Source organism: Nerophis lumbriciformis, linkage group LG11 (genome assembly GCF_033978685.3).
Source record: "Nerophis lumbriciformis linkage group LG11, RoL_Nlum_v2.1, whole genome shotgun sequence".
Taxonomy (NCBI): Eukaryota; Metazoa; Chordata; class Actinopteri; order Syngnathiformes; family Syngnathidae; genus Nerophis; species Nerophis lumbriciformis.
Window position 1 is genome coordinate 7,865,854 of NC_084558.2, and position 26,512 is coordinate 7,892,365.

At 37.8% G+C, this 26,512-nt stretch overlaps 2 protein-coding genes across 5 annotated transcripts in view; one reads left to right on the top strand and one right to left on the bottom strand.

Annotated features, from left to right (window-relative positions):
• abi3b (ABI family, member 3b) overlaps nucleotides 1-26,503 on the bottom strand; it is a 37,247-nt gene extending 10,744 nt beyond the window's left edge. For 3 of the 4 annotated variants that reach the window (XM_061967520.1, XM_061967521.1, XM_061967517.1), the window contains exons 1-3: nucleotides 26,036-26,503; nucleotides 25,796-25,940; nucleotides 14,300-14,445 (exon numbers count right to left, since the gene is read on the bottom strand). The gene's annotated coding sequence lies outside the window, so the exon portion shown is untranslated. The remainder of the gene's footprint in view (nucleotides 1-14,299; nucleotides 14,446-25,795; nucleotides 25,941-26,035) is intronic. The other variant, XM_061967516.1, reaches the window with a different exon arrangement.
• Nucleotides 12,066-26,512, top strand: part of ace (angiotensin I converting enzyme (peptidyl-dipeptidase A) 1) — a 35,284-nt gene continuing 20,837 nt past the window's right edge. The window contains exons 1-9 of the mRNA XM_061967511.1: nucleotides 12,066-12,607; nucleotides 15,915-16,085; nucleotides 16,160-16,247; nucleotides 16,940-17,083; nucleotides 19,989-20,180; nucleotides 20,347-20,444; nucleotides 20,513-20,682; nucleotides 25,720-25,943; nucleotides 26,019-26,163. Coding sequence (XP_061823495.1) covers nucleotides 12,368-12,607; nucleotides 15,915-16,085; nucleotides 16,160-16,247; nucleotides 16,940-17,083; nucleotides 19,989-20,180; nucleotides 20,347-20,444; nucleotides 20,513-20,682; nucleotides 25,720-25,943; nucleotides 26,019-26,163 — 1,472 coding nt within the window. The 5' untranslated portion in view covers nucleotides 12,066-12,367. The remainder of the gene's footprint in view (nucleotides 12,608-15,914; nucleotides 16,086-16,159; nucleotides 16,248-16,939; nucleotides 17,084-19,988; nucleotides 20,181-20,346; nucleotides 20,445-20,512; nucleotides 20,683-25,719; nucleotides 25,944-26,018; nucleotides 26,164-26,512) is intronic.

Consider the following 26,512-nt stretch of genomic DNA (forward strand, 5'->3'; position numbering starts at 1 on the left):
ACACTATTTCCACATTCACCCATTCACACACACATTTACACACTGATGGCGGGAGCTGCCATGCAAGGCGCTAACCACGACCCATCAGGAGCAAGGGTGAAGTGTCTTGCTCAAGGACACAACGGACGTGACGAGGTTGGTAGGAGGTGGGGATCGAACTAGGAAACCTCAGGTTGCTGGCACAGCCACTCTCCCAACTGCGCCACGCCGTCCCCAATTCAATTCAATTCAATTCAAAGTATACATTCATAATGAAGAGAACAGCAATGTAATTAAATTCTAGCAATACTCCAAACTGATAATTATTACTAGTTCCATGACAGCAACAATTTACGTCCACTAGAGGTCGGTATAGTCCAGATAAAAGCCTTTTGGAGATGTTCAGAATACTGTAGTAATAATTATGATGTTAGTATTATATAAATGTGCATAATACTAGTAAATAATTACAGTATAATACAACCCTAACAGCTTAATAAGTAATAATTATATTTGCATTATAATGAAATTAACTGTGCTTGTAACAAGGTTGTACATAAAATATAATCGAATACAAATGATTATAATTATAGTTTAATTTTTATAAAATTTGTTTTTATAATGTTATTGATATAGAAGCAATATGAATACTATAATAGTCACAAATAATATAAATAGTATTCGTGGAAATAGTAAAATATTAATAGTCAAATATTACTAATATATATTTAAAACATATGAAATCAAATTAGTGTTATGATATATTACAATATAGCCATAAAATTATAGTTAAAACACTTAAATTTGTAAATATACTGTAACACAATATAATTGAGTATAATCATTTATACAGCATCCGAGAGGGACAAGCGGTAGAAAATGAATGGATGAACTATCGGAGAAACAATTCAAATGATATATTATTCATATAAATAGTATATTATAACACTAAAAATAGTATTAAAACCAGAAAAAATATAACTTGTAAATAGTATTTGTGCTACTTACAAGTGTAAATATAATGGTAGTTACAAAAAAATATTATTGTATTTACATTATAATTATTATTTGACTACTACTAAGTTTGGACCATGGTGTACATTTAAATATTTTCAAAAGTATTTTCCTCCAATAATGATTCAGAATACAACCACTAGTAGTAATACAAATACCACCAATAATTCACAGTGATAGGATATTAAAACATTTGACAAAAAGATCAACGGTAAAAATAACTTCTACTCACAGCCACCAGAGGGCATATTTTCATGTCATCAAAGAACATCTTTTCTGAAGTCCATCCATCCATCCATCCATCCATTTTCTACCGCTTATTCCCTTTGGGGTCGCGGGGGAAGTCAAATGATCTTAATTCATTTTGTGTTAAGCACACATCGTATGAATTGCTGCTATTTTAAAGTAGTGTTGCATCCCTTAAAAATGGAACATTGTTGCATGATCACAACATGCATCGTACTTTACAGGAAATCCTGTCTAAACAGGAGGAATGCCTCATCATCTCCAATTACGGTGTGTGCGTGTGTGTGTGTGTGTGTGTGTGTGTGTGTGTGTGTGTGTGTGTGTGTGTGTGTGTGTGTGTGTGTGTGTGATGTTAAAGACACCGCTAATGGAAAGTGGACATGCTATTTCAATGGGTGAGCTTATCAGCCAAATATTTGGCACTAGTCCTAGTTTTGAGCCATGTTTTGGTTCCAAAGTGCAATAAGTTGTTTGGATAAGGACTGATGTTTGTCTGCCAGGTGACAAAACATCTGTTTAAAACTTTGCACACACACTTCCTAACCGAAGGAAAAAAGCTCAACGACAGGATGGATGTTTCTCTTACTTGGTTCATGAGAGCTTGTCCAATAAAGTGCATTGAACTTTTCTATTACTCTATGTGATACATACTAAATGTAAATAATAATAACAATCTACCTTCGTATTACAATACCACTTTTCATGTATTTTGATTCAAATACCTAGAATAAAATGTCATCAGAAAAAGCTGCACCACCACAAAGACAAGAAATCCCAGAATACACTACACAATAGCAGATATATTTTGTTATACTATACAAAAGCCTAGTCATCTTGTTTCCTGTGCAAACATAAAGCAATATAAATATACAGCAACTAAAATTATATTTTTTATAATTGTCCATTCATTATTTATATTTTGAAATAATTAAATTGTCAATAAAAAAAATTGTGAAATACAAGCTGTTAGACAGTATAGTTATACTATGAAATCCTAAATTAATTATTGTACTGTATATGCAAATTACTTATTTCAAAGACCCTATCATCTAATTTATTTTAATCATTAACTTATTACTTCTCTTGTTATAAATTTATCTATCCATCCATTTTCTACCGCTTGTCCCTTTTGGGGTCACGGGGGGTGCTGGAGCCTATCCCAGCTGCATTCGGGTGGTAGGTGAATGCAGCTGGGATAGGCTGAGTTGTCTATAGGCTGTCTATCTGTGTTGGCAGGGCCAACACAGATAGACAACATTCACACTCACATTTACACACTAGGGTCAATTTAGTGTTACCAATCAACCTATCTCCAGGTGCATGTCTTTGGAGGTGGGAGGAACCCAGAACACCCAGAGGGAACCCACGCAGTCATGGGGAGAACACGCAAACTCCACACAGAAAGACCCCGAACCCAGGACCTTTGGATTGTGAGGCACATGCACTAACCCCTGTTCCACTGTGCTGCCGTTATAAATGTATTTTAACAAAATTCATTGGCATTTAAAAAACATCTAAATAATGGCATGTTTTTATTAAACCAAATTTTCCTCAAAGGTTTATGTGACTAATCAAGGGAGAAACGATTGTGGCACATACTTTTTGTAATTAGAGGTTTAAGTCAACGAAAATAAACTAAACAAGATTGATCCAAGACATCAGTGAGGACTGACATCGCAGAAAAGAGCGGTCAAGATAGAAGATAAAAAGACTAGATTTTAGAAAAAAAATCCAAAAAACTAGTGAAATTAACAAGCTGCATGAACAGATAATTGTATTTTATTTGACACCCTGAATTAAGATTTGTATATCTAGAAATTGGCAGGACTTTTAAGCTAGGGATCAGGATTTTATCAGAATTGTATTTGAAAAAAAAAAAAAAAGCAATATTCTTAAATTAAGCATCTTTGAGATGATGCAGAAGCTTTGAACACGATTTTCTATGTAGGGGTAAACCAAAATATATTTATGAAATAGTTATTTTCTCAATTTTAGCATTTGTAAACTAAAATATAAAATATTATTAATGACAATATTAAGATTAGTCAAAGACTAAAAAATAAATAAATAGCTCTTTACTTTAAATCTTGGCTACTGGCATATAATTTGCATGCAAGGTGAACGGTGAAAAAAGGTGACTAAAGTAAACACCCATAAACATAAGTCAGTCTATGTTTTGGTCATTAGATTTTCTTTGCATCAATAGAAGTTGAAAAAACAACAATTGATTTATTTAAATTTCATTTTAAAAGGCAAAATAGAACATTTTAAAAAGTGTTCTTTTTGGTGTCAAAAAAAGGTTTGATTTCTATTTTATACTTCATAAAAAAAATTAAAAAAAACATTGAACAGAAACGGGGATATATGAAGTAAAAACGGGGATAATTTGGCTAAAATGGCTTTGGAGCACTACGCAGGAATTATTTTAGACATGACACAATGAGGACTGACAAAAACAGAAATCTACGCGCATATCAACAGTCTCGAAAAAACAGACCAAAACGGATGTGTTTTCATATTACGACACTGAAACTGGAGGTAGCGATTGAAAGACCGGACTGCGGACTGCATGGCCTGTAAGAAACAATACTGATCTACTGTATTGTGTTGTATGATGCGTGATAAAATCATTTTTTTTGTCTCCACTTTTGTGTGATATGTGCTTAGACATTTCTATAAATGTCCATCCTTGTTGTGCCATGTCTAAAATCATTTCTGTGTGGACATTATAGCCAGGCACGCAGGTATCTACCTTTAAAAATAAAAAACTTCCGGTTTCAGAATTTGCAAAACCCTTTGTTTCATTCTGTTTTCACGTTTGATTATTAGATCAGTGGTTCTGTAACTTTTTTCACCAAGTACCACCTCAGAAAACGCTTGGCCCTCCAAGTACCACCAAAATACAGTAACGTAATAGGCCTAAATAATCATTATTATTTAACGAGTATATTTAATATTTTGGCCATTGTAACAATATACACAGTTTGAACAGTAACACTGTTCGAATATTTGATTGAGTGATTCGTTGGCGTATCACTACCTGAAGATGGAGCCCGCGTACCGCTATCACAGTTTGAGAATCACTGTACTAGGGATTACAATTTTTGTTACATGAAATATAAAACGACAATCAAACCATTTTAAAATGTTGTCATTGCTCTTAGGACACCAAAAAATAAATTAAATGTAAATGTTCTTTTATGGATTTTAAAATGCAATTCCAAAGACACCAGTAATTTTTTTTCTTCCTATCATGGAACGAAAAGTACAAGACCAAAATAGCTATTTTTATAATGTACTCTGTTATTAAATGCAAATTTCACACGTCACGTCCTGCTGGAAAATGTTGAGTAAATTGACTTGTTGTGAGACATCACCCCTGCTGGATTCATAGCTGCAGTTTTTGTTTTACCCTGGAGAGTGCCCTCAAACTGCTTTTAGTTATATTACTGTATGAAAAAAACATATACAATTTAAAGTAGAGAAACCCACCAATATGTGGGATAGCGAATGCCGCCAAACCAAAGTGTCTATCGTTTACAACTTAGCACAGATTTCATCATGACCACTCCGTAAACAAGATTCCTATTTGAGCATTTAGCGGCATGGTGAACGATTGGATGTGCCATCAAGATTTTATCTTTAAACTTTAACCAAATGGACCCCTGCTCTTCTGTAAACAACTCAGTCTGGGGTTAAACATCAAACTCAAATGGTTAAAAAACACTTTTTAAAGCCACAACTCCTCATCATTTGTTCATCTTTGGGTGCTTTTCCGCCCTTATCTTATCTTATCTTATCAGCGTGTTGCAACAGATGACCTTCCGCTTAAGCAAATGACGATTAACTTCAGAACATTCTTTTTACAAGCAGAATTAGCCAAACCGACACGTCTGCGTTTTACTAATTTGCACTGTATGACCTCAAACATGATGTCATTTCCTTCAGCGCCACAAATACACAAGCAGGATTTGATAACCGTCAATTAGCACAATCATCGTCATTCCACACTCATGCTAAGTGCGGCAAAATGCTGCATTTGTGGAATGTGGTGGAAAAAGAGACAGAATGATTGCTGGATATCTTAATATAAATGTTTCAGTGTGCACAGTAATGATGAGTCATTGGATTTGACACAGTACAGTGGTAAGATAGCTTATCAATAGGCTTGCTCTCTCACTGATTAGCTGTATTCAAACGTATCAGTCAGAACCTTGTGAGGATGCAGCACACTTCCCTAAGCAACAAACACTTTTTAATCATAACAATACAATTGTGTCATTTATATTATAATTCCTACCACAAAAAAAACATGCTATATGCAAACTTTGTCTGATTGACAAACTGACATTTTTATCTTCATTGTACTTTTAGTAATCGATTGTAATTGCTATATTTTATTTGACAATATGTTATTTTATTCTTTCAGGGTGACTTTTGTCATCTGTCTAGGGACGATGGGTGAAAATTAGAGATGTCCGATAATGGATTTTTTGCCGATATCCGATATACTGATATTGTCCAACTCTTAATTACCGATTCCAATATCAACCGATACCGATGTATACACTCGTGGAATTAACACATTATTATGCCTAATTTTGTTGTGATGCCCCGTTGGATGCATTAAACAATGTAACAACGTTTTACAAAATAAATCAACTCAAGTTATGGAAAAAAATGCCAACATGGCACTGCCATATTTATTATTGAAGTCACAAAGTGCATTATTTTTTTTAACATGCCTCAAAACAGCAGCTTGGAATTTGGGACATGCTCTCCCTGAGAGAGTATGAGGAGGTTGAGGTGGGGGGGTAGGGGGTAGCGGGGGGTGTATATTGTAACGTCCCGGAAGAGTTAGTGCTGCAAGGGGTTCTGGGTATTTGTTCTGTTGTGTTTATGTTGTGTTATGGTGCGGATGTTCTCCCGAAATGTGTTTGTCAGTCTTGTTTGGTGTGGGTTCACAGTGTGGCGCATATTTGTAACAGTGTTAAAGTTGTTTATACGGCCACCCTCAGTGTGACCTGTATGGCTGTTGACCAAGTATGCCTTGCATTCACTTGTGTGTGTGAAAAGTCGTAGATATTATGTGATTGGGCCGGCACGCAAAGGCAGTGCCTTTAAGGTTTATGGCGCTCTGTACTTCTCCCTACGTCCGTGTACCACTCCGTACAGCGGCGTTTTAAAAAGTCATACATTTTACTTTTTGAAACAGATACCGATAATTTCCGATATTACATTTTAAAGCATTAATCGGCCGATAATATCGGCAGTCCGATATTATCGGACATCTCTAGTGAAAATGAACAATATCCATTTGACTAACTTTGGCATGTTAACAGAAATGTTTATTATTGTGCACTGTTCTCTTAACAATAAACTAAACCTAAATCTATGCAAGAAAATGCTAAACAACAAAACAACTCACAAAATTACCTCTAAACCAGGGGTTCTCAAACTGTGGTACGTGTACCACGAGTGGTATGCTGGCTCCATCTATTGGTACGTCAAAAAAAAAAAACTTGATTAAAGTACAGTGTTTTATTTTCCTATATTCCAACACAGTGTTACTGTTCAAACTGTTTGCAATGTTACAGTGGCCACAACATTAAATACACTTGTTAAATAAAACCTCTGCCTTGTTTTTAATAAATACTTCGCCAAGTTTTTCAGAGGTGGCACTTGGTGAAAAAAGTTTGAGAACCACTGCTCTAAACAATATACTCCAATATTTTATTATGTCAGCCTTCAAAATAGTTTTAAATTAAAATGCAATTTTAAAAACATGGTGGGCATATTGTACTGAAAATGTTCAAAAACATTTGACAATATTTCATGAAAAGCAGATTATTTTTCATTGAATACACAGTCCAAAAATTTTTTTAATTACCATTCTCGCACTACTAAAATGCAAATCTTTGCACGACATTACCGTCAAACTAAACAATTTCCTATTCAGTTCAAACAAATAACTTAACATACATTTAAGTCCTAACTCACATGCATGCTGAGCAACATTTTTAAAATTTTGCACCAAATTACTATTTTTTTATTGAGTGAGTGACCAAAAAACATGGAAAACAAAATATACCTAATATAAATGAATAAAACACCATATTCAATACAACATGGTGGACATGTGGCATATAGGTATCCCGATCCGATATTGACATTGGATATCAGCATAAAACAAATATCAAATTATATAAGCTTGGATGTAAAATCTCCGATGTAAGCTCCAATACAAGCAGTCTTGCAGCGTTTAAAGTTAAAGTACCAATGATTGTCACACACACACTAGGTGTGGCGAAATTATTCTCTGCATTTGACCCATCACCCTTGATCACCCCCTGGGAGGTGAGGGGAGCAGTGGGCAGCAGCGGTGGCCGCGCCTGGGAATCATTTTTGGTGATTTAACCCCCAATTCCAACCCTTGATGCTGAGTGCCAAGCAGGGAGGTAATGGGTCCCATTTTTATAGTCTTTGGTATGACTTGTGCAAAGCTGGACAACCAGTTAACATCTAAATGTCCTCCAGCAAACACAAAAGGTTGGTCTTTTCTTGTATTTTAGTCGAGTCATTTACAAAAGGTAAACATGGTAGGCATTAAGCTACTAGGAGCTAGCAGCTACCCAACAGCAAAGCACACAATAGCACGAGCTCGACATACGTAAAAGAGTCCATCATTTAACAATACTGCAGTCCAAACACAATTTGTCAATCTAAACAGGTACCAGATACTTACAGTTGCATACTAACACAAAGTATCTAAGGCAGAAGCATATTAGAAAATGGGCAGTGAAAAACAAGTCCGCATCACTCAATTTACGGCATCGTAAGCTTAACTTCACAAATTATTGTGGCCACTAGATGTCACCAAAACACAATTACAACTCCACTTCAACTTTAAGACAGCATAAGTCCATACTAGGTGGTTGATAATCAATTGGTTAGTCTTTTTCAGACCTCAGTTTACCTTAATGGTGGGCATGTTGTAATAAAAAAACAAATGCAATACTATACAAAATATTCTACTAAACGAGCACTCCAGAAATAAAAACCAAAATAAATGAGCGCTTCTCTGTTACACTCCACAAACTTGGTGGGCATGCTGACAACACGTTACGGGAATATGAGATACCTGATGACATGTGACCTTACACAGATAAACGCACTGACACCCACATACACCACAGCATCCACGGCCAGTGGTGTGCAACATGGTGCCGAGATTGGCTTTTCTAGGCTATCATAGTCTCTTCACACATCACAGAATTCCATTACAGGGGAAGCCACATTCAATTATTTGGGGATTGGAAGACTGCAGAAAAATGACTTTGTCATGCAGGACACACTCTGTTTTACTCTCTCTCTCACTCACATGCACCCACGCACGCCCACACTTAACACCTGGTGATAGATAAAACCATTAATTTAATTCTAACTCCTCTTAAACCTGAACATAAAACATTTATGGTAGAGATGGAAGAACTTTTCACACGTCTATCAGAGGTAAATCTTTTTGTGGGGGTTATCAGTCATGTAATATGTCTTCTGTCAATAAGTTGCCAGCTGGGTTCAAATATTAAACACATGCATTACATTTTTGAAGATATGAGCAAGACTGATATCGCTTATCTTTCATATATGGTGTTTAAATAAGTATTTCATTTTATTAACACCTAACAGAATGCAGGGGCTCATCCTTATGCCTGAACTCAGTGTCATTTATCCCAACAAATAAATAGTGTTGAATAAAAACAAGGTTATCAGTTGTGTCTCTAATAAACAATAATAACTGGTGGTAACGATATCATCAATAATGATAATATGTGATATTAATTAATTCTCGCCATGCCACTGTCAAGGCCACTAAGCAAACATGAATCGCACGCACAGCACCACTATCGCGGTTATAAATGTTGTAAGTCAACAAGGCAATAATATTGTTAAATTGCAGGGGAAGGACCTGTGTTGCTTACGTGCACTCTAAGTTTGCATACTAATGCAATACATGCAGTAGTCCTGTTTAAAAAATGTCAAAATGCTCATTGGTGATTTGTTTTTTTAAATCTTTTTATTTTGCTTTTAAATTATCCCACCGGGTACTCCGGCTTCCTCCCACCTCTAAAGACATGCATCTGGGGATAGGTTGATTGGCAACACTAAATTGGCCCGAGTGTGTGAATGTGAGTGTGAATGTTGTCTCTCTATCTGTGTTGGCCCTGTGATGAGATGGCGACTTGTCCAGGGTGTACACCGCCTTCCGCCCGAATGCAGCTGAGATAGGCTCCAGCACCCCCCGCGACCCCGAACGGGACAAGCGGTAGAAAATGGATGGGATGGATTATATACACATTAAAAACAATTTTTTTTTAAAAGCACAGCAACTGAGTGGAAAAACACCGAATTTAGGGGCTGGAAGAACTAGTTAGTTTGTTACACTTAGGGCCTGATTTACTAAAGGTTTGCATGTACTAAAACACGTGTACACGCAAAACTGATCTGCTAAAGGTGTGCAAAGTGGATTTAGTCTGTTAAGTGAGCAGAATAAGGCGTGCAATTCATTTTTCGTCTCTGTCTTTATTAATATGCAAAATATATGCTGATCATCACAACGCCCACAATACTGGGAGAAGAAGATGCGGGTATAATTTTTTAGCATGCACAATGTGATTCATCAACACTCATCACCCTTTTGCAACCACTATTTAGCGTTTCATTTTGCATGTTTGATAAGGACGTGCAAACTGACAGTTCAACACACAGCTTCTGGATCAGTGGTCGCGATGCACAAACAGACAATGCACAGACAAGAATCCTCCATCATACGGACGCTCAGAAATAAAAAATTCAGTAACATAATTGTATATTTTTTAAAGCTGCTAGACGACTTAAGGTAATAATAATAATAATAAAAATAATGGATAGCTTTATATAGCGCTTTTCTATACACTAAGCAGTGGAAGAATGGCCGTGCGCGACCCGAGGGTCCCTGGTTCAATCCCCACCTAGTACCAACCTCGTCATGTCTGTTGTGTCCTGAGCAAGACACTTCACCCTTGCTCCTGATGGGTGCTGGTTAGCGCCTTGCATGGCAGCTCCCTCCATCAGTGTGTGAATGTGTGTGTGAATGGGTAAATGTGGAAGTAGTGTCAAAGCGCTTTGAGTACCTTGAAGGTAGAAAAGCGCTATACAAGTACAACCCATTTATCATTTATTTATTTATAAACAGTCAAAGTGCGCACAGAGAAGTGAGAACCCATCATTCCTTCACTCCACATTCACACCTGGTGGTGGTAAGCTACATTCGTAGCCACAGCTGCTCTGGGGTAGACTGACGGAAGCGTGGCTGCCAATTTGCGCCTACGGCCTCTCCAACCACCACCACACATTTAAACACACATTCATAGTGAGGGGCACTGGGAGTGTGTGCAGAGGCGGGGGATTGAACCAGGAAATTCAATTTATGCGTTTTTCCGTCCTTTAGTATTTTTTAAATGTTATTGTTTTTTTCCACTTATAAAAACATTATTAGAATATTACTTATATGAAAAAATATAGATTTAAGTTTGCATTTTTTGCGTTTTGAACGGAGTAATATGCAGCCTGTCAGAAATCTCGAACACAGCTTTGGGGCCTTACCCCAAGAACGCAAAGATGGGGGCAGACAATGAGTAAAAGAATAATATTTAACATAAACAAAAGGCGTGCTCACATGGAGAGGAGAAACAAACAGAAAACTCACTCACAAAAGGAGTGGAGAAAAACAAAAGAAGGTGAGTGTAAAAGTAAGTGCACAAGACACTGAACTTCTTTTGAACCGGGAACAACACGTGTACTTGAAGCAATGATCCGATCCTGTCTGGAAGATAGGAATCTTATTGGCAACCGGATGCAGGTCCATCCCGGTTGCCAATCAGGCAACAGGTGAGGAAGCCTGTGCTCATAACGAAGCAATGACAAATTACAAAATAAAAGCACAGGACAGGGACTAAAATACAACACAGGGAAAAAAACAACATACGTCAGAAACAGTTACAAGAATGTAACACAGCCTCTCCAATGAGCGCAAGCATTGTAGATCTTATGGCATCTAAAATGCCCATAACAAGTAGTACATGTCTGCTGCATATTTGAAAACATAGCAAAATGCCTCATGTAGGGAAATGATTAATGAATGCGCAATTCTTGCAAGTCTTTGTGATGATGCTCCATCTAGTACACACAAAATGCTCATTTAAATAAGGCGGTCTGCACCACTTTTCAACTGCACGCAACACGCCCAATACTAGTACACACTATTCTATAGATTGCATACACTGCGTAGTGTTTGAATCTTAATAAATCAGGCCCTTAATGTTTGGCAGTACGATACCCGGAGGGAAGGCATACAAAAACCGGGGTAAACATTCGAAAGCCAAAAATTATGAAAAATCATTTTGTACTCGTTATCTTGTGACGTTCATAAAAATTATTTAAAAAAACTACAAGAGGCTGCCTACAGCCACAGCTGTCGATGCCAGTGCTATTGTGAGCATTTCTGGTAGTCTTTGATATTAAATTCAAATGTTTTCTTGCGATTATTGTCTAGCTGGCATTCTATTACCATTTAATAAGGCCTTTTAAAGGGCTACAATGTATTAAAGGTGCACGGGTAAATGTTGAGAATGACATGAAATTGAAGGTGAGCCATTTCATGGTTATGTGTGTGTCTTTCGAGCCTGCGCTGTGTGTCCTCACTCCCCCTCCCATGTCTCTTCTCCCTTCTGCGTGCGGAGAGAGCCGACAGAGAGCAAAGTATGTGGAGTCTCTCCTGGTGCTGGTCTGAGAGACGCTGGCGCTTGCAGACACACAACAACTCTACTATACTCGCGGCTAGCTCTACCTTATCTATTCAACGCTGGTCATATCTTTCAGGTGCTGATGCTGACTGGCTGGTTGGTTGGGAAAGCGACAAGTAAGGCGTTGCTGTTGAAGGCTGCAGAGGCGTGTGGTGTGGGTTGGGTCACACTTGCACTTTAAAAAGACACTTGCTGAGCGTTCAGATCAGTCCAGGCAGAGAGGAACTTCAGTGTCTAATTATTTTTCCCCCTTTCCCAACTTTTTATTCTTGTTACCGGCGTGCATGCTAAGGGGGGCAGGCATGGGGAAGTTTGCGTGCTTGGTTCTGTTACTGCTGCCAGTGCTGGAGCGCTGTGACGCTCTGCCACAAGACTGGCTGCCAGGGGAGTATTTCAACACCACTGGCGATGCACTTAAATTCCTGAATGACTACAACAGCACAGCAGAGGAGGTTTTCTTCTACAGCGTCTCAGCAAGCTGGAAATACAACACCAACTTGACAGAACACAACTCCCAACTCCAGGTAGAATGACCCCTGTATATAATACTGCATCTCAATAGGACAGCACTGTCAGCAACTTTGCATCCATTTCCACATGTTGTGCTGCTTCTATGATGTTTTCCTAGTTCCATACCTCAATGAGCAGCCTTTTACAGGCATGACATTAGTAGCCATGTGCCCGAGGTACTTTTGTGTGAGGCATGATGACAAAGCAAGAGAAAAAAGGGCAACGGCACGCACCAATGAAGCTGCAAAGGCACTCAGAATGAGTGATTCTTACGTACTTGCCCTGCATGGCTCTTTTTTTATTTTGATGTTCATGCTTGCACAGCTGTAACAACAGGAATTCTCTATAAATCCAAGCTTTGGGAACAGGTGTAGATGCAAGCCCCCCCTGTTATGCCAACAACATCAACATGAGTCACGTTGCAGAATGAGTCCTGCTTTTCTCAATGTGTTTAGCCTGGAAGGTGGAAAGTAAAGTAAAAAGGCAGCAGACCTCATATGACAACCACAAGGTTTCCCAGTAGCAAGTCATTTCAGTAACAAACACTGAATTCATGTTTAAAGGCATACCAATGCACAAAGAAAGCAATCCTTGAGTAATGGATGCCAGCTAGTGAGGCTGTGCGATAGTAGTATAGCAATAGTATGTTGTGTAAACCCAACCCCCTGACGCCTTAAGAGCTGCGCTGGAGCAGGAGGGTTTAGTTTCAGTGCAAATTAAGTTATTTTAGAGACAACAGTTGGTTTAAATACATCACATTTTCATGTGCAGTGTTCAGTATATTCACATGATTTATGTTATTGATTTGAAGTTTATCTTTTATAGAGTTTGTGCTCAATAAATTAACTCATGATGGAATTGCTCAGTTAAAATATAAATGTGGATATTAAATAACCAAACAGTTACAGCAATTCAAATGGGAACTACAATTTGAAAAATATATATATTTGATTTCATGGATAATATATGTATTTATTCAAAATACTGGTTGACCATATTTATTTAAACAATTAATGTATTTTTTTTAGAATAAGGCCACCATTTTTATACTAAGTATTTATATTAACACATAAATATGTCAGTCCAGTCTTCTGAGTTGTCATTTTTCTATTTTAATTTATTTTTATATTCCATGATATGCATGTATTAATTTCAAATACTAATAGTATTGATTTAAAATAAGGTCACAATATTTTTAGCAACGGTAACTATCATTCAGAGTTTTCAGTGCTAAATTATAATTATATTATCAATACATAATAGTAATTAATACATATGAAGTCAGGAAAGTCTCTTGAGAAGTAATGTTTAAATTCTAATTAAAACATTTTTTTTCTGTATATAATCATCCATTTATATATGTATTTATCTCATTAAATACTGGTCAATCATCAAAAGTTGACATTCCATGACCAATATGAGTAAAACATTTTTTAACTAGTGATTTGACAGATTGGTTGGCTTATACACCGACTGGCCAGAATATTAGGTAGGTACACACTCTCAGCAAAATGCAGTGCATTAATAAAACACTCCAAATTACAATGATAATACATGGCATTGAATGAAAGCAGAATTTCCACTGGAAGTTATATAGTGCAGCTGCACCTAATGTTTAAGTCAGTCAGTGTGAAGTGAGTAAATTGTAGTGCAAAAAAAAGACAAATCAGTAAAAAAATGCTTGAGCCTTATCTTTACCGCCTTACCTCAGAAGAGAATGTCATTATCCGCTGGTGTGGATGGGTGGAGGTCAGCGGAGAAAAAAAGTGATTGAGAAAAAGACGTAGATGGAGGAAAGGAGCACAAAGGTCAGATTTAATGATTCAACACCGTTTCTTCCTCCTGCAGTCGGCTGAAAAAAAGCACACATAAGAAAGAAACATGATCATCTGCAATAAAGCTACACTTAAGTGTGTGCGCAGATATTTTTACCATTTGGGACTGAGCCTGTGTTTTTCACGTTTTATGCTTGCAACAATTTTCTTCTCGCAAATGAAAATGATATTACAGTGTGGTAACATATGGAAATGTGTGTTATGGGAATTTGGCAGGGACTTGATCAACAACAAGTGCACTTAAAGAAGCTAAAAGTACAAAAACAATTCACTAACACACTGGTCTGCACTAAACACTAGTCTGCCGTAAATCCAACTGAATATTTGTTTATTACAGCCTAACATGATAAATTGGATTCAGGGTGATTACAGACATAGGCACTGATTTTTTTAATGTCAGAAAAAAATAACGTATATGTGAAACCTTTTCTAACGACAAGATTTGATATATATAGACAAACATTTGAGGGCTTCCCCCTTCATTTTGCGAATTTCAGCAAATTTGCATCCACTTTTTTTAAAATCCACGAGATGTCCAGAGGGATACATAGTAGTGGTCAAACACCATGAACTTCTTGTTTTTAAATAATTAATTAACAAGTATAAAAAATAAACAAATAAATTGGATTCCCAAATTAAAATGTATTTAGTATTTATTTAACACATTTATATTTTTAAATAATGCAATAAAATGTTTTAAAACTAAATACATATTCATTTGATGATATTGTTCAATAGTAGGAACATTTTAATTTTCTTAATTATTTTTCTCTCTTCTATTGTGATTTTTTAATTGATTGTCATTCTTAAAATTTGTTAATTTACTTATTTAGTGTTTAATGGTCAAACACTACACCGCAGGATCTTTCCCCCACCCAGTTTTCCTTTTTTTTTTAGTTATGCACAGAAAACTATTCTTGTATTTCAATTAATTTTAGGAAGATTAAGATTTCTTTCAAAGTGTTTCTCCCAATATGTGTTTTTAATTATTTTTAATATATTCATTTGTGTTGCATTTATCTGCGTGAGGACAAAAAGCCCCACAAAGTGCATTTATCATAACAAAAGATTACACAACCTTCAGTTTATGGTGGATCAATGATGATGAAACAAAAGTAAAACTATGGTTGGACGGCTAATTTTAACATTGAAATGATTATAACCAGTGTTCCACTCCAGTCCAGTAGATGGGGGTAAAGCACATAGAATTTAGAATTTTTTTTTTTTTGATTGACAAACCACAAAAGAAGAAGTCATGTTCCCTGTGGGTTGCAGATTTGATACATTTTTGTGTGACCTAGTTTAGACTTTTTTCAGATCATGGCAACTACTTTATCTTATTGTTTGGCTAAATGTGATGTGCATTTCAAACCGAAAAAAAAATCCTAAATAATAAATTAATATAAATATACTATTTCTTTGGCTACTGAATCAGACTGACATTTTAGGCAAAAACATGTTTTTAACAACTTCCTCTTGTTTTTAGGTAAATGCTTCCCTGGAGGAACAGGCCTTCACTGAGGCCTGGGGGCTCAAGGCCAAGAAGGTGTTCTCTCGGGAGCTGCTTGACTCCCTCCCCAACCCCAATGATAAGAAACTGATGAACAAAGTTATGGTCCTGGGAGCTGCCAACCTGCCTCCCACAGAGAGACAAGAGGTTGGTGTCTACATTAGATTCTTCCTGTGCAAAGTCTTAAAAAATAAGCTGTGATTTCCTCTTTGTGTCTGCAGTATAACACCATTCTCAGCACCATGGACAGTATTTATTCCACCGCTAAGGTGCATCCACAGCCCAACGTCAGCTGGAGCCTGGAACCTCGTGAGTAAAAGCAGAAAGAAGGGAAGTTTATGGAGCAAAACACTGGAACACTTCTCCTTATCAGTTCCTGGAAAAGTCACTTCAGAAGAGGAAGTGGTACAATATGTAGTGATGAGCAAAAAGCCACAGGAATAACATTCTAATAGCTGAGGCACGTGTTGTCAACAATAGCGTTTTATTTTGTCTGCAACACTAGAAAACAAGCACTTATTCTTAGGCTTTTTGTGACCCCTTAGCTAAAGGCTCCAAAAGTAAACTGTGCACATCTAAAGTGACTTGAACAAGGACAGAGCATTTCTGATAATGTGAGCCCCACTAGTGCTTGTGGCACTAAACAAAAAGTGTTTAGTGCCGACCGTGGCCTGGAGGATGGAAACTATGACTTGTAAACAGGCGTATGTCTTCATCCTCCATTTTGATGATTGGTTTGGGTGGAAATAATAAAGGGCAGAATGGGGTAAAAGTGGCACAACCCTTCACAAAAACATTGGCGTCATTAGAAAAACAAACAGGATTTGTCTATCTGTTCTCCTGCGTCCACTTTCACCTCTTCATTGCCTTTTCTTCCTTGCTTTGTTGTCGCAGTGTTGCTTTACAGTATGTCATGGAACTAATGACTAACACGTTCATGTTGGCATTTACCCTACAAACCTTTCTTGCCAATAGCTGTGTGTGTGTGTGGTCCTTTGCAGACCTAACAGACATCATGGCCAACTCCAGGAGCTACAAGAGGCTGCTATATGCTTGGGAGGGCTGGCACAACGCATCTGGCGTCCCACTCAAGAAGCACTACCGCAGATTTGTGGAGCTCAGCAACAAGGCCGCACAAGCTGATGGTAAGAAAGTGCACCAATGCTGACTGACTCACGCACACGCACTTTACTACACGTCACAAAAATGAATTGTGCGACCACTGACAGACATGCAACGATTTGTTAACTAAAGTCAAAAAGAATGTCCCACGTGTCAGTATATGGCAGTGTTTCACAATTTTTCCTGTGTTCACGTCGCTTCTGGTATTGAAATACTATTGATTATTTTAATATTGATGTATTAATTAATTTGAGCACTGCTGCCACCGAGCTGTAGGCTTGTGTATCGTTCAAGCATGGATAAGAACACTAATATTAGACGTTACCCTGCCTTTCACAGACCTTCCTGACATCTCATCATGCCAACATTTAAGTAACGCTGTATAAAGTAAGGTTTTTTTTTCTTTTTAAACATTTTAGTTTGTAAAAGAAAAAAAAAGAAAGAAAAAAAACACTAGCAAGAGTTAGCTAACAATAGAGTTAATAAAAATTATATTAATTCCTCCTATAAAACGCTCTAAAAAACATCCATCATTGTTTTATATTTACGCTGTAAGCATTTATGCCATGTAGTAACAGGCACATTCATACAACATGTTATATTTACATATTTCTGTCATTTTAAACATACAGTGGCTCATTAATTTCACGGGCGCATCAGAATGTTCGGTATATTCTGCAACAGTAACAACTACTACCAAGCGTGGCAGACTTCTTGAGAGACAACGACTGCTTTGGGACAAATGATGATCCAGAACCTTATATTTTTTTTGCCTAAATATAAGGAGGTCGAGCTACAAGTGTTAGAAGCTGAATGATGAGCAGATCCAGCTTTGGTAAAACACTAAGCCTCATGTAACATAGTTTTAAAAAACACTTACTGTTCAATGTCCGTCCTCAGTGGGATGCTCACTGATGGGATGTTTATATTTTCACATTTAAAGAATTAATCATAATTCCTTACATAAAAAAAAAAAAAAAAAAACATAGGCGCAACTAGCGTCTTCATGTTTTTCTGGATATCTCCGGGTTTAAGTTGAATGTCAAAGTTGACCAACTTCTCGGTTTATGGCAATAACCTTCTACTATACAAGTGACAGACATGATTTATATGCGATAATTTAGTTTTACCAATGCAGAGACGGACGGAGCAGCAGTATACCGGCTCAATATGTCAATAGCTGCATAAGCCAGTTAGCTCTCTGTGATCAGGCACCGCTAAAAGTAGTTCCACAGCGATAGCGCTTATAATAACAATATTGCAAATATCTGGTTAGTATGCAGGTCACGACATGTACAGTAAACGGGGTATTGTTTGTGGTTTTTGGATGCATTATTAGAGGACTTTTTGGGTGCAAAATAGGACTTCCATAACAGTAGCTTCATTGTTAGCCACCTTGTACTTGCCCTATATTACAAGTTAGAATGCATAAAAAAGACATGCGGACATAGGGATTGTGAATGATAGGCAAAATTTTAAAAAGTGCAATTACCCATTAGGCAAAAAAATAAAACAACTGTCACCGCCCAAACTTTTGTCTGCAACAAAATAATTTTCGAGTCGTCTTATATTCAGAAATGTACGTACCAACAGGTGGTGCCAATCAACTACTTTCCAAGCGAGGCAGAGCTTTTGTTACGGTCACTCACACTCACCTATGACATGCAACCACAATACAGAAGCTAGAAATGTCCCAAATGCGGGAGAGGTTTGCAAACAACAGAGAGCCAAAATGCTAGTTTTACATAACAGGCCTCAGTGAAGCATAAATAACTGTTAAACAGCTGATAAATTATGTATGATGTCATTTTTGTATTGCAATCTACAGGTTTTAATTTCATGTGGAATTGGAAATATTGATCTTTTTAGCTTTAAAATTTTTTTTTTTTTTAAACTTGTCTGGAAAAAAAAGAGGGTTCAATACGTTGCCAATGTTGGCGCGTTAACCCATGCGATTAATCACAAAAAATGGCACAGTATTCATGTGAAAAGGCGGATTAATCACAATTTATTTTGACTGCAAAAGTTCCTTTACCTTACCCGCAAATGGTTACCTAAAGGGTCGCGTGGGTTGTTTTTTACGTCAGTGATCAAGTCAATGCACGTACGCCAGTGCAAAGATGAAGTAGAACTCTAAATTTTTTCACCAAGTACCACCATAATGACCAACATTAAAATACAGTCACGTAGTAGGCCTAAGTATTCATTAAAAACAAGGCAGCGGTTATATTTAACAAGAATATTTAATATTTTCGGCCACTATAACATTACAGTTTGAACAGTAACGCTGTGTTTGAATGTAGGAAAATAAAACACTTTGGCGTACCACTAGATGGAGCCTGTGTACCACAGTTTGAAAATCACTGAGGTAGACAATATGGTTAGCATTTTTTTTTTATCAAATAAAAGGATGTACAATCCAGTAAAATATAAAAAAAATGTTTGTGTACGACATTCTGAAAAAAAAATTGCATGAGTGTCAAAGTATTACATATTTAAAGGTATTTTAAATTAGATAAGCATGTAATTTACTGTGAATAAACTACATTGAAGTGTGATTATTCAGATTTAAAAAAAAATATTTTGACAGTACTAATTTTGTTATATAAATTATATTTTTTAGAGATTGTCCAGAAGAAATCTCTGCATTCTATAGCATTTCAATGAGGTGACTTCAATGTATTTAAACACGATAATTGTATTCCTTGAGTAGAAACGCTTTGTAATATACTACAAGAATGTTGAATTAACATATTCTTTTCTTCGTCCATTATTGTTCTTCCAAGGCCAGATCCAGCATTAAAAGAAAATAATAATGTTAACAGGAATGTGTCATGTATTACGATAAAATATGTATAATTGATCATAAAATGATTCAAACTCCTAGCAAATAGTCGTACAGTATCAACATTATGTGCCTTTGTGTAGGCTTTAAGGACACTGGCGATGACTGGCGCTCCTGGTATGAGACCGACAACTTCCAGGATGTCATCGAGAAACTGTACAAGACAATAGAGCCGCTTTATCAGAACCTGCACGCATTTGTGCGCCGCCAACTCTACAATCAGTACGGACCCAAGTACATCAACCTTCAAGGACCAATCCCTGCTCATCTGCTCGGTAACAACACTTTGCTTGAAAACAATACGTGCACCGCTTTGAGAAGCTTATCTCATCGCCGTAGATGGACGTGCTTCACGCAGGCATTTCCTACAGAGCCTGCAAGCGCCGTGTCCAATAACAAGGCTGAATTGTTGCTTAAGTGTGTTTTCTTCCTCAACCTCAGGAAACATGTGGGCCCAGACCTGGAACAACATCTACGGTTTGATGATACCATTTCCTGACAAACCCAACTTGGACGTGACTGATGAAATGGTCAAACAAGTAAGTGGGGAGAAAAAAATATATAATAATAATAAATACTGCGTTGCATTACTGTATTTGTTTCCCAGGGTTACAATGCCACACACATGTTCCGGGTTGCCGAGGAGTTCTTCACTTCTTTGGGTTTGGCTGAGATGCCTCAGGAGTTCTGGGAAGAATCCATGCTGCACAAGCCCGAAGGTCGGGAGGTGGTGTGTCATGCGTCCGCTTGGGACTTTTACAACCGCAAAGACTTCAGGTAACTTTAAAAGATAAAATACAGAATGAAGTCACTGCAAAGACAGAAAAGTTTCCATCTACTTGTTATCTAATGTGTAATGCAAAAATATCTAAACGCTTTTATATGTCCATTTGTGGGATAGCGAGACACTTCCTGGTTCATGGAAGATAACTAAGGATGTAGCAATATAAGAATTTCTTATTGTGGGTGTCCCAATACAACTATTTCACTTACGATACCGCGATTGGAGCCTTGAATTTTGGGCTTTGCGATATCAATTGCATATTAATAAAAAAAACACATTTATCGAAAAACACCAACCTAATGAAAAAACACCAACCTGACTTTTGCAGTCTTTAAATTGAAATGGAGTGCTAATTAGTTTTTTGGCGACACTTAGTGTTCACAATAATTCATTAAAGTTAAGCGAATGACAGTTAGTTGAATGACACGTTTGTTACTGTACATATTCTACTACGCTTCTGCTTCGGAGAATTTATATGTGGAAGTAATACGTAAATATATTTATTTGATACGTGTTGTATTGACAATGTCTTTTAGATTTCAATATTAAAGAACACTTATTACATATGTCTAGCTTGGGTGCTATTGTGGGCTTAGCTGTTGTGTAGCTGCTATCTCCTAGTAACCTGCTGCAAATTATTGGAGGACATTTGGATGTCAAGCTTTGCACAAGTAAATGCGCTTAAGGACTGCTTGTTTCCGAACTTGTATCGGAAATTTTAGATGCAAGCAGATATCGAGTACTTGGTTTTTTTTTTTGTTGATATCGCGCAGCACGGTGACCAGTGGTTAGTGCTTGTGCCTCACAATAAAAAGGTCCTGGGTTCGATTCCCGGGCTTGGGGTCTTTCTGTGTGGAGTTTGCATGTTCTCCCCGTGACTGAGTGGGTTCCCTCCAGGTACTCTGGCTTCCTCCCACCTCCAAAGACATGCACCTGGGGATAGGTTGATTGGCAACACTAAATTAGCCCTAGTGTGTGAATGTGAGTGTGAATGTTGTCTGTCTATCTGTGTTGACCCTGCGATGAGGTGGAGTGAAATCTTTTAACAACCTTTTATTGAAAATAAATAGAGACACAATATATATCTTCATATTTATATGCTAATAGAGCAGTGTCTGTATGTTGAATGCGCACACTTGGAATAACTTTTTGCCTCAGACAATATTGTTTTTATACAAGTTTAGATTGGGCTATAACGTTTGTAATGGGGAAAGACACTAATGTCCCTTGTATTCATGTTAGCATTTTTAAGATAGCCAGGGATGAGCATGCTAGTTAGCAAAACATAGCGCTGGCAATCAGTGAGCAAGCTTTCTTCTCCTCCGGTCTGTGAGTTTATTAACGAAGTAGATAACACTTTTATAGATATACTTTTATTCCCACAAACGGGAGATTATGTTGTTGCAGTGCAGATTTTTACAAGGAGTAACAGAAGTACAATGTAATGAAAAACTAAAAAAATGTAATAATACTTATTGCGCAATATCGATTGCATTGTATTGATGTATAGATAAAAATAAAACAATATCTTAACACCCGTCTTGCACATCAGGAAAAAGATCACAGTAATCACATAAGTGCTTTGTAAAGTCTTATAGCTGTGGGCAGAAAGGACCTGTGGTAGCGCTCCTTCTTGCACCGTGGCTATAACAATCTAATGCTGAAGGAGCAACTCAGGGTCTCCTCAAGGATGTCAACTTTGTCACCATCCTTCTATCGGCCACCTCCTCAATGCTGTTTAGTGGGCAGCCTAGGACAGAGTCATCTTCCTCATTCAGTTATTAAGTCTGTTCCTGTCTCTGACCGTGCTGCCCCCACCCCAGCAAGCGATGGCATACAACACCGCAGAAGCCAACAGGGTGTCATAAAAAGTGCACAGTAGTAAAGTGAATTATATTTATATAGCACTTTTCTCTAGGGACTCAAAGCGCTTCACATTGCGAAACCCATTATCCACATTTAAGCTACATTTACACAAGTGTGGGTTGAACTAGGAGTAAGGTGGGTAGAGTGTTTTGCCCAAGGACACAGCGACAGTGACTAGGATGGGGGAAGCTGGATCCGAACCAGGAACCCTCAAGTTTCTGGCCGTCCGCTCAACCACCTGAGAGCCACGCTGCCCCTGTAGGACCCTGTTTGAATTGTGAGCCTATAGTCCAGTTTATTGTTGAGATGAACATCCAGGTATTTGAATTATTTCACTATTTCTATGTCTGATCCCAGGATTTTCACCGGTCAATCACAAGCTTGTTTGTCTTATTGGTGTTCAAGTGCAGGTGAAAACTTGCACACCGGCAGGGTTGCACGATTTGGAGAAAAAACCTAATTGCTAATGTTAGGATGCCAACATGTTAACATTAGCCTGCTAAGAGTATGTTTCAAATACCAAGTTATATGACTCTGAGGTGTTCGGATATAAAATCGGCTAAAACAGTTAGCATGCTAACACTCTAAAATGTGTCAAGTACCAAATCATAAGACTATAAAGTGCACGCATGCAAAATTAGCTAGAAAAAAAGTTAGCATGTTAATGTTAGGATGCTACCATGTTAATGTTAGCCTGCTATCAGTTAACAGGATTTCCCCTAGACTGCCACTATATGCGTGGCGGTGGGGGCGTGGTCAATATGACCTCATCATATATGAAATGATAATTCTAATTTGCAGTGATGCATATATTTTCTTTAAAAATGCTAAACAAATGTTTATGTATATTTAGTATATACGAGGCTCAATAATTCTGATTGGCCAACATATCCGTCAGTCATATGCTGGTAAACGGCGGTGGAAAAAAAACAAAACAAAAAAAACTTCAGCCTTTTGCGGTTATTAACCGCACTAATTAAAACCTCAGTGTCGCTTCTATTTCGTTTAATCGTGCAGCTTTACAAACTAGTCATTTCAATTTAAGGCCCCTTTTACACTCAAGGTTATCCAGGGTAAATCACACCTAACCTTATCTATGTCCACACTCAACAATGCCACCGTTTAAGACCCCCGCCCCCCTCCGTCCGCCAGCACAACGCGACCTAGTACGCATGCGCGGAAAATGCGCGTCATAGTCATCTCCAGAGTTGTTTTGTGTGCAATTTCTCAAATGTAACTTATCGGAATTATCCAGTGTTGTGGTATTTCAATTAACTGGAATTCAGTGTGCTGTGGGGCCCTATTGTAGTGAATCACACCTGAGACATCATAAATTAATCAAAACTTTATTAGACACGTAAACAATGTGATAAAGAACATTTTACATAAATCAAACTAGGGATCTAGATATCTGGTCAGGACACTCACTCTTTTGACTTCACCTTCATTGTCCATTCATTTTTGGTGACTTTATATACTCTGGACTTAGACATAGAGTCCGCGACATACATGGCGGACAATAACTGATACAGTCCGCTTTGCCAGTCCAAATGCATTCACCGTTTTCCTCGACGGCCAGGTAATACAAAGCACACGCTATCTTTTTTTATCACATCCATGGGAGCTAGCATTCTTGTTGTCTCTCCTTCGACAAATGGACAACGTTTTTCGCTAAGTAGCATCACAGCTAATCCGGCCGGATATTGGAAAGTTCTCTTGCCGTCTGAGAAGTGTTGTATCCGAAATGGCTGCAATTCGCTTTCTCTTAAGGTATTCATGAGTGATTTCCACAAGCGTCTGTACATGTAGAAGAAGGAGAAACACGGGTATGTCTGGATGACTCGCCTTCATATTTCCAGTGGTTAGCTCCGAGCTTTATTATGAAGCTGGCTGTAGCGTGTTCTTTCTGACGTCACTTCCTGTGTGGGCGAGGTCTTTCTGGCGTCACTTTCTCTCTGAACTCACTTTGTAAACGATCAATGAGTCCATACAAAGCTAAGTGCCGGAGATTCAAGAATTACACGGCTGACTTACCCGTGTAAAAATTTGTCCGCGGAGGGGGACCTTAAACTCTGGTTTAGTGTGGTTGAAACGGGGCTTAGGCTAAATAATTATGGGTTTAAGGGGTTAAACGACTTAGTGTAGACATGGCCTAAGAGAGTTTTATATCGATTTACCATTAAGACCGGTAATCGCTACATCCCTAAAGATGACATACTGTAAGACTTTAGGAACATTTCTGTCCTTGAATGGATCAATCATAGCTCTGTTATATTGGATTTTTGAAGACAACTTTAATGAAATCTTCCACTAAGTTTTATGAAAAATAGGTTTTGTAATTTTTGTGTAATTCTGCCAAACAAAACAACACATGTGAATCAAAACAATACTTCTTGCCTTGGCGATGGTAAACAGAAAACCAACAGTCATGCTTTCTCAAAGCACCCCTTAATAAATTATTAATAAAGTACATTTCAGGTGCACAACAATCTAATGTAAAACTCTGCTTTTACCAAAGCATATGACCACACTGTATCATCACCCTGGGCATCCTGCAGTTGTCAGCTCAAATTAAATTGTTATCAGACTTTTGAATTTGAAATAAAACGGACCTGCAGTCCACATAAATACACTAGGGCAAACTGCAACAACAACAAATGAAACATACATAATGTGACAAATACTTTAATGACCCAAATGAGACAACTCATTCCCTAGATTATAAAAACAACCTGAGAAAGACTGCTTGTCTAGCGATTTATTCATGCAGACCAAGGGAGCTTTACTTCCTGTCACTCACGCACAGACACACACACACACACACACACACACACACACACACACACACACACACACACACACACACACACACACACACACTCAGTGGGAAAAAAAAGTGTATTAAACGGAGTTAAGATGCTAATTTTAAAATAATGGCCATCAATGAAGTAGTCTTCAAACAAGCATCTACAAATTATAAAATGTCTACAAACCATAATTTTCAAACATGGTATAAAAAAAAAATTGTTTGTCCTCTTTCATCGTATTTTTAAAATACAGCCTTGAAAAAGAGTGGACATCAAATGTGTATTATTTGGGTTACTCCTGTACCTCTTTTGACTGCATCAAGACATGTGTATATTAATGGATTGCATGTGTTATAGGATCAAGCAGTGCACGACTGTGACAATGGAGCAGCTCTTTACCGTCCACCATGAGATGGGCCACATCCAGTATTACCTGCAGTACAAGGACCAACCGGTGGGCTTCCGTCGCGGGGCCAATCCTGGATTTCACGAGGCTATCGGCGACGTCTTGTCTTTGTCGGTTTCAACTCCAAAACATCTGAAGACCATTGGACTACTGGAATCCGTGACTTCTGATCCTAGTAAAGAGACATGAGACGTACAGTAAGGGGCCACATCCAAACATTAAATGGATATACATACATTTTGTTTTTCAGACTCAGACATTAATTACCTGTTAAAGATGGCTCTGGAGAAGATAGCCTTCCTTCCTTTTGGCTACCTCATCGACCAGTGGAGATGGGGCGTGTTCAGCGGGAATACACCCCCAGAACGCTACAACTCTGAATGGTGGTACCTCAGGTGAGCCAATTAATGTTTCAGTTGTATACCTAAGGTTCACGCTTTTAGTACTTTTTTTCATCATTTGCAACCATATTCAACATGAGTATGAAGCTACAATTGACTTACAAAAGAGATAACGTGTGAAGGAGCACGTGCCCATATAAACACCAACGAATAGCCACACTTGACTTTTCTTCCCTCTTGTGCCGTCAAAGCCATCAAATTAGGAACAACAGTAACGATATTTCCTCTCTTTTACCTCTATTCACCTCTCTAAATACAAGTTAAATGTCAACACATTGACATTGCACCTGTCGTGCCGCGTTCTCCCCGCCGGCCAAACCGCTTTATCACTTCCGGGTTCGTT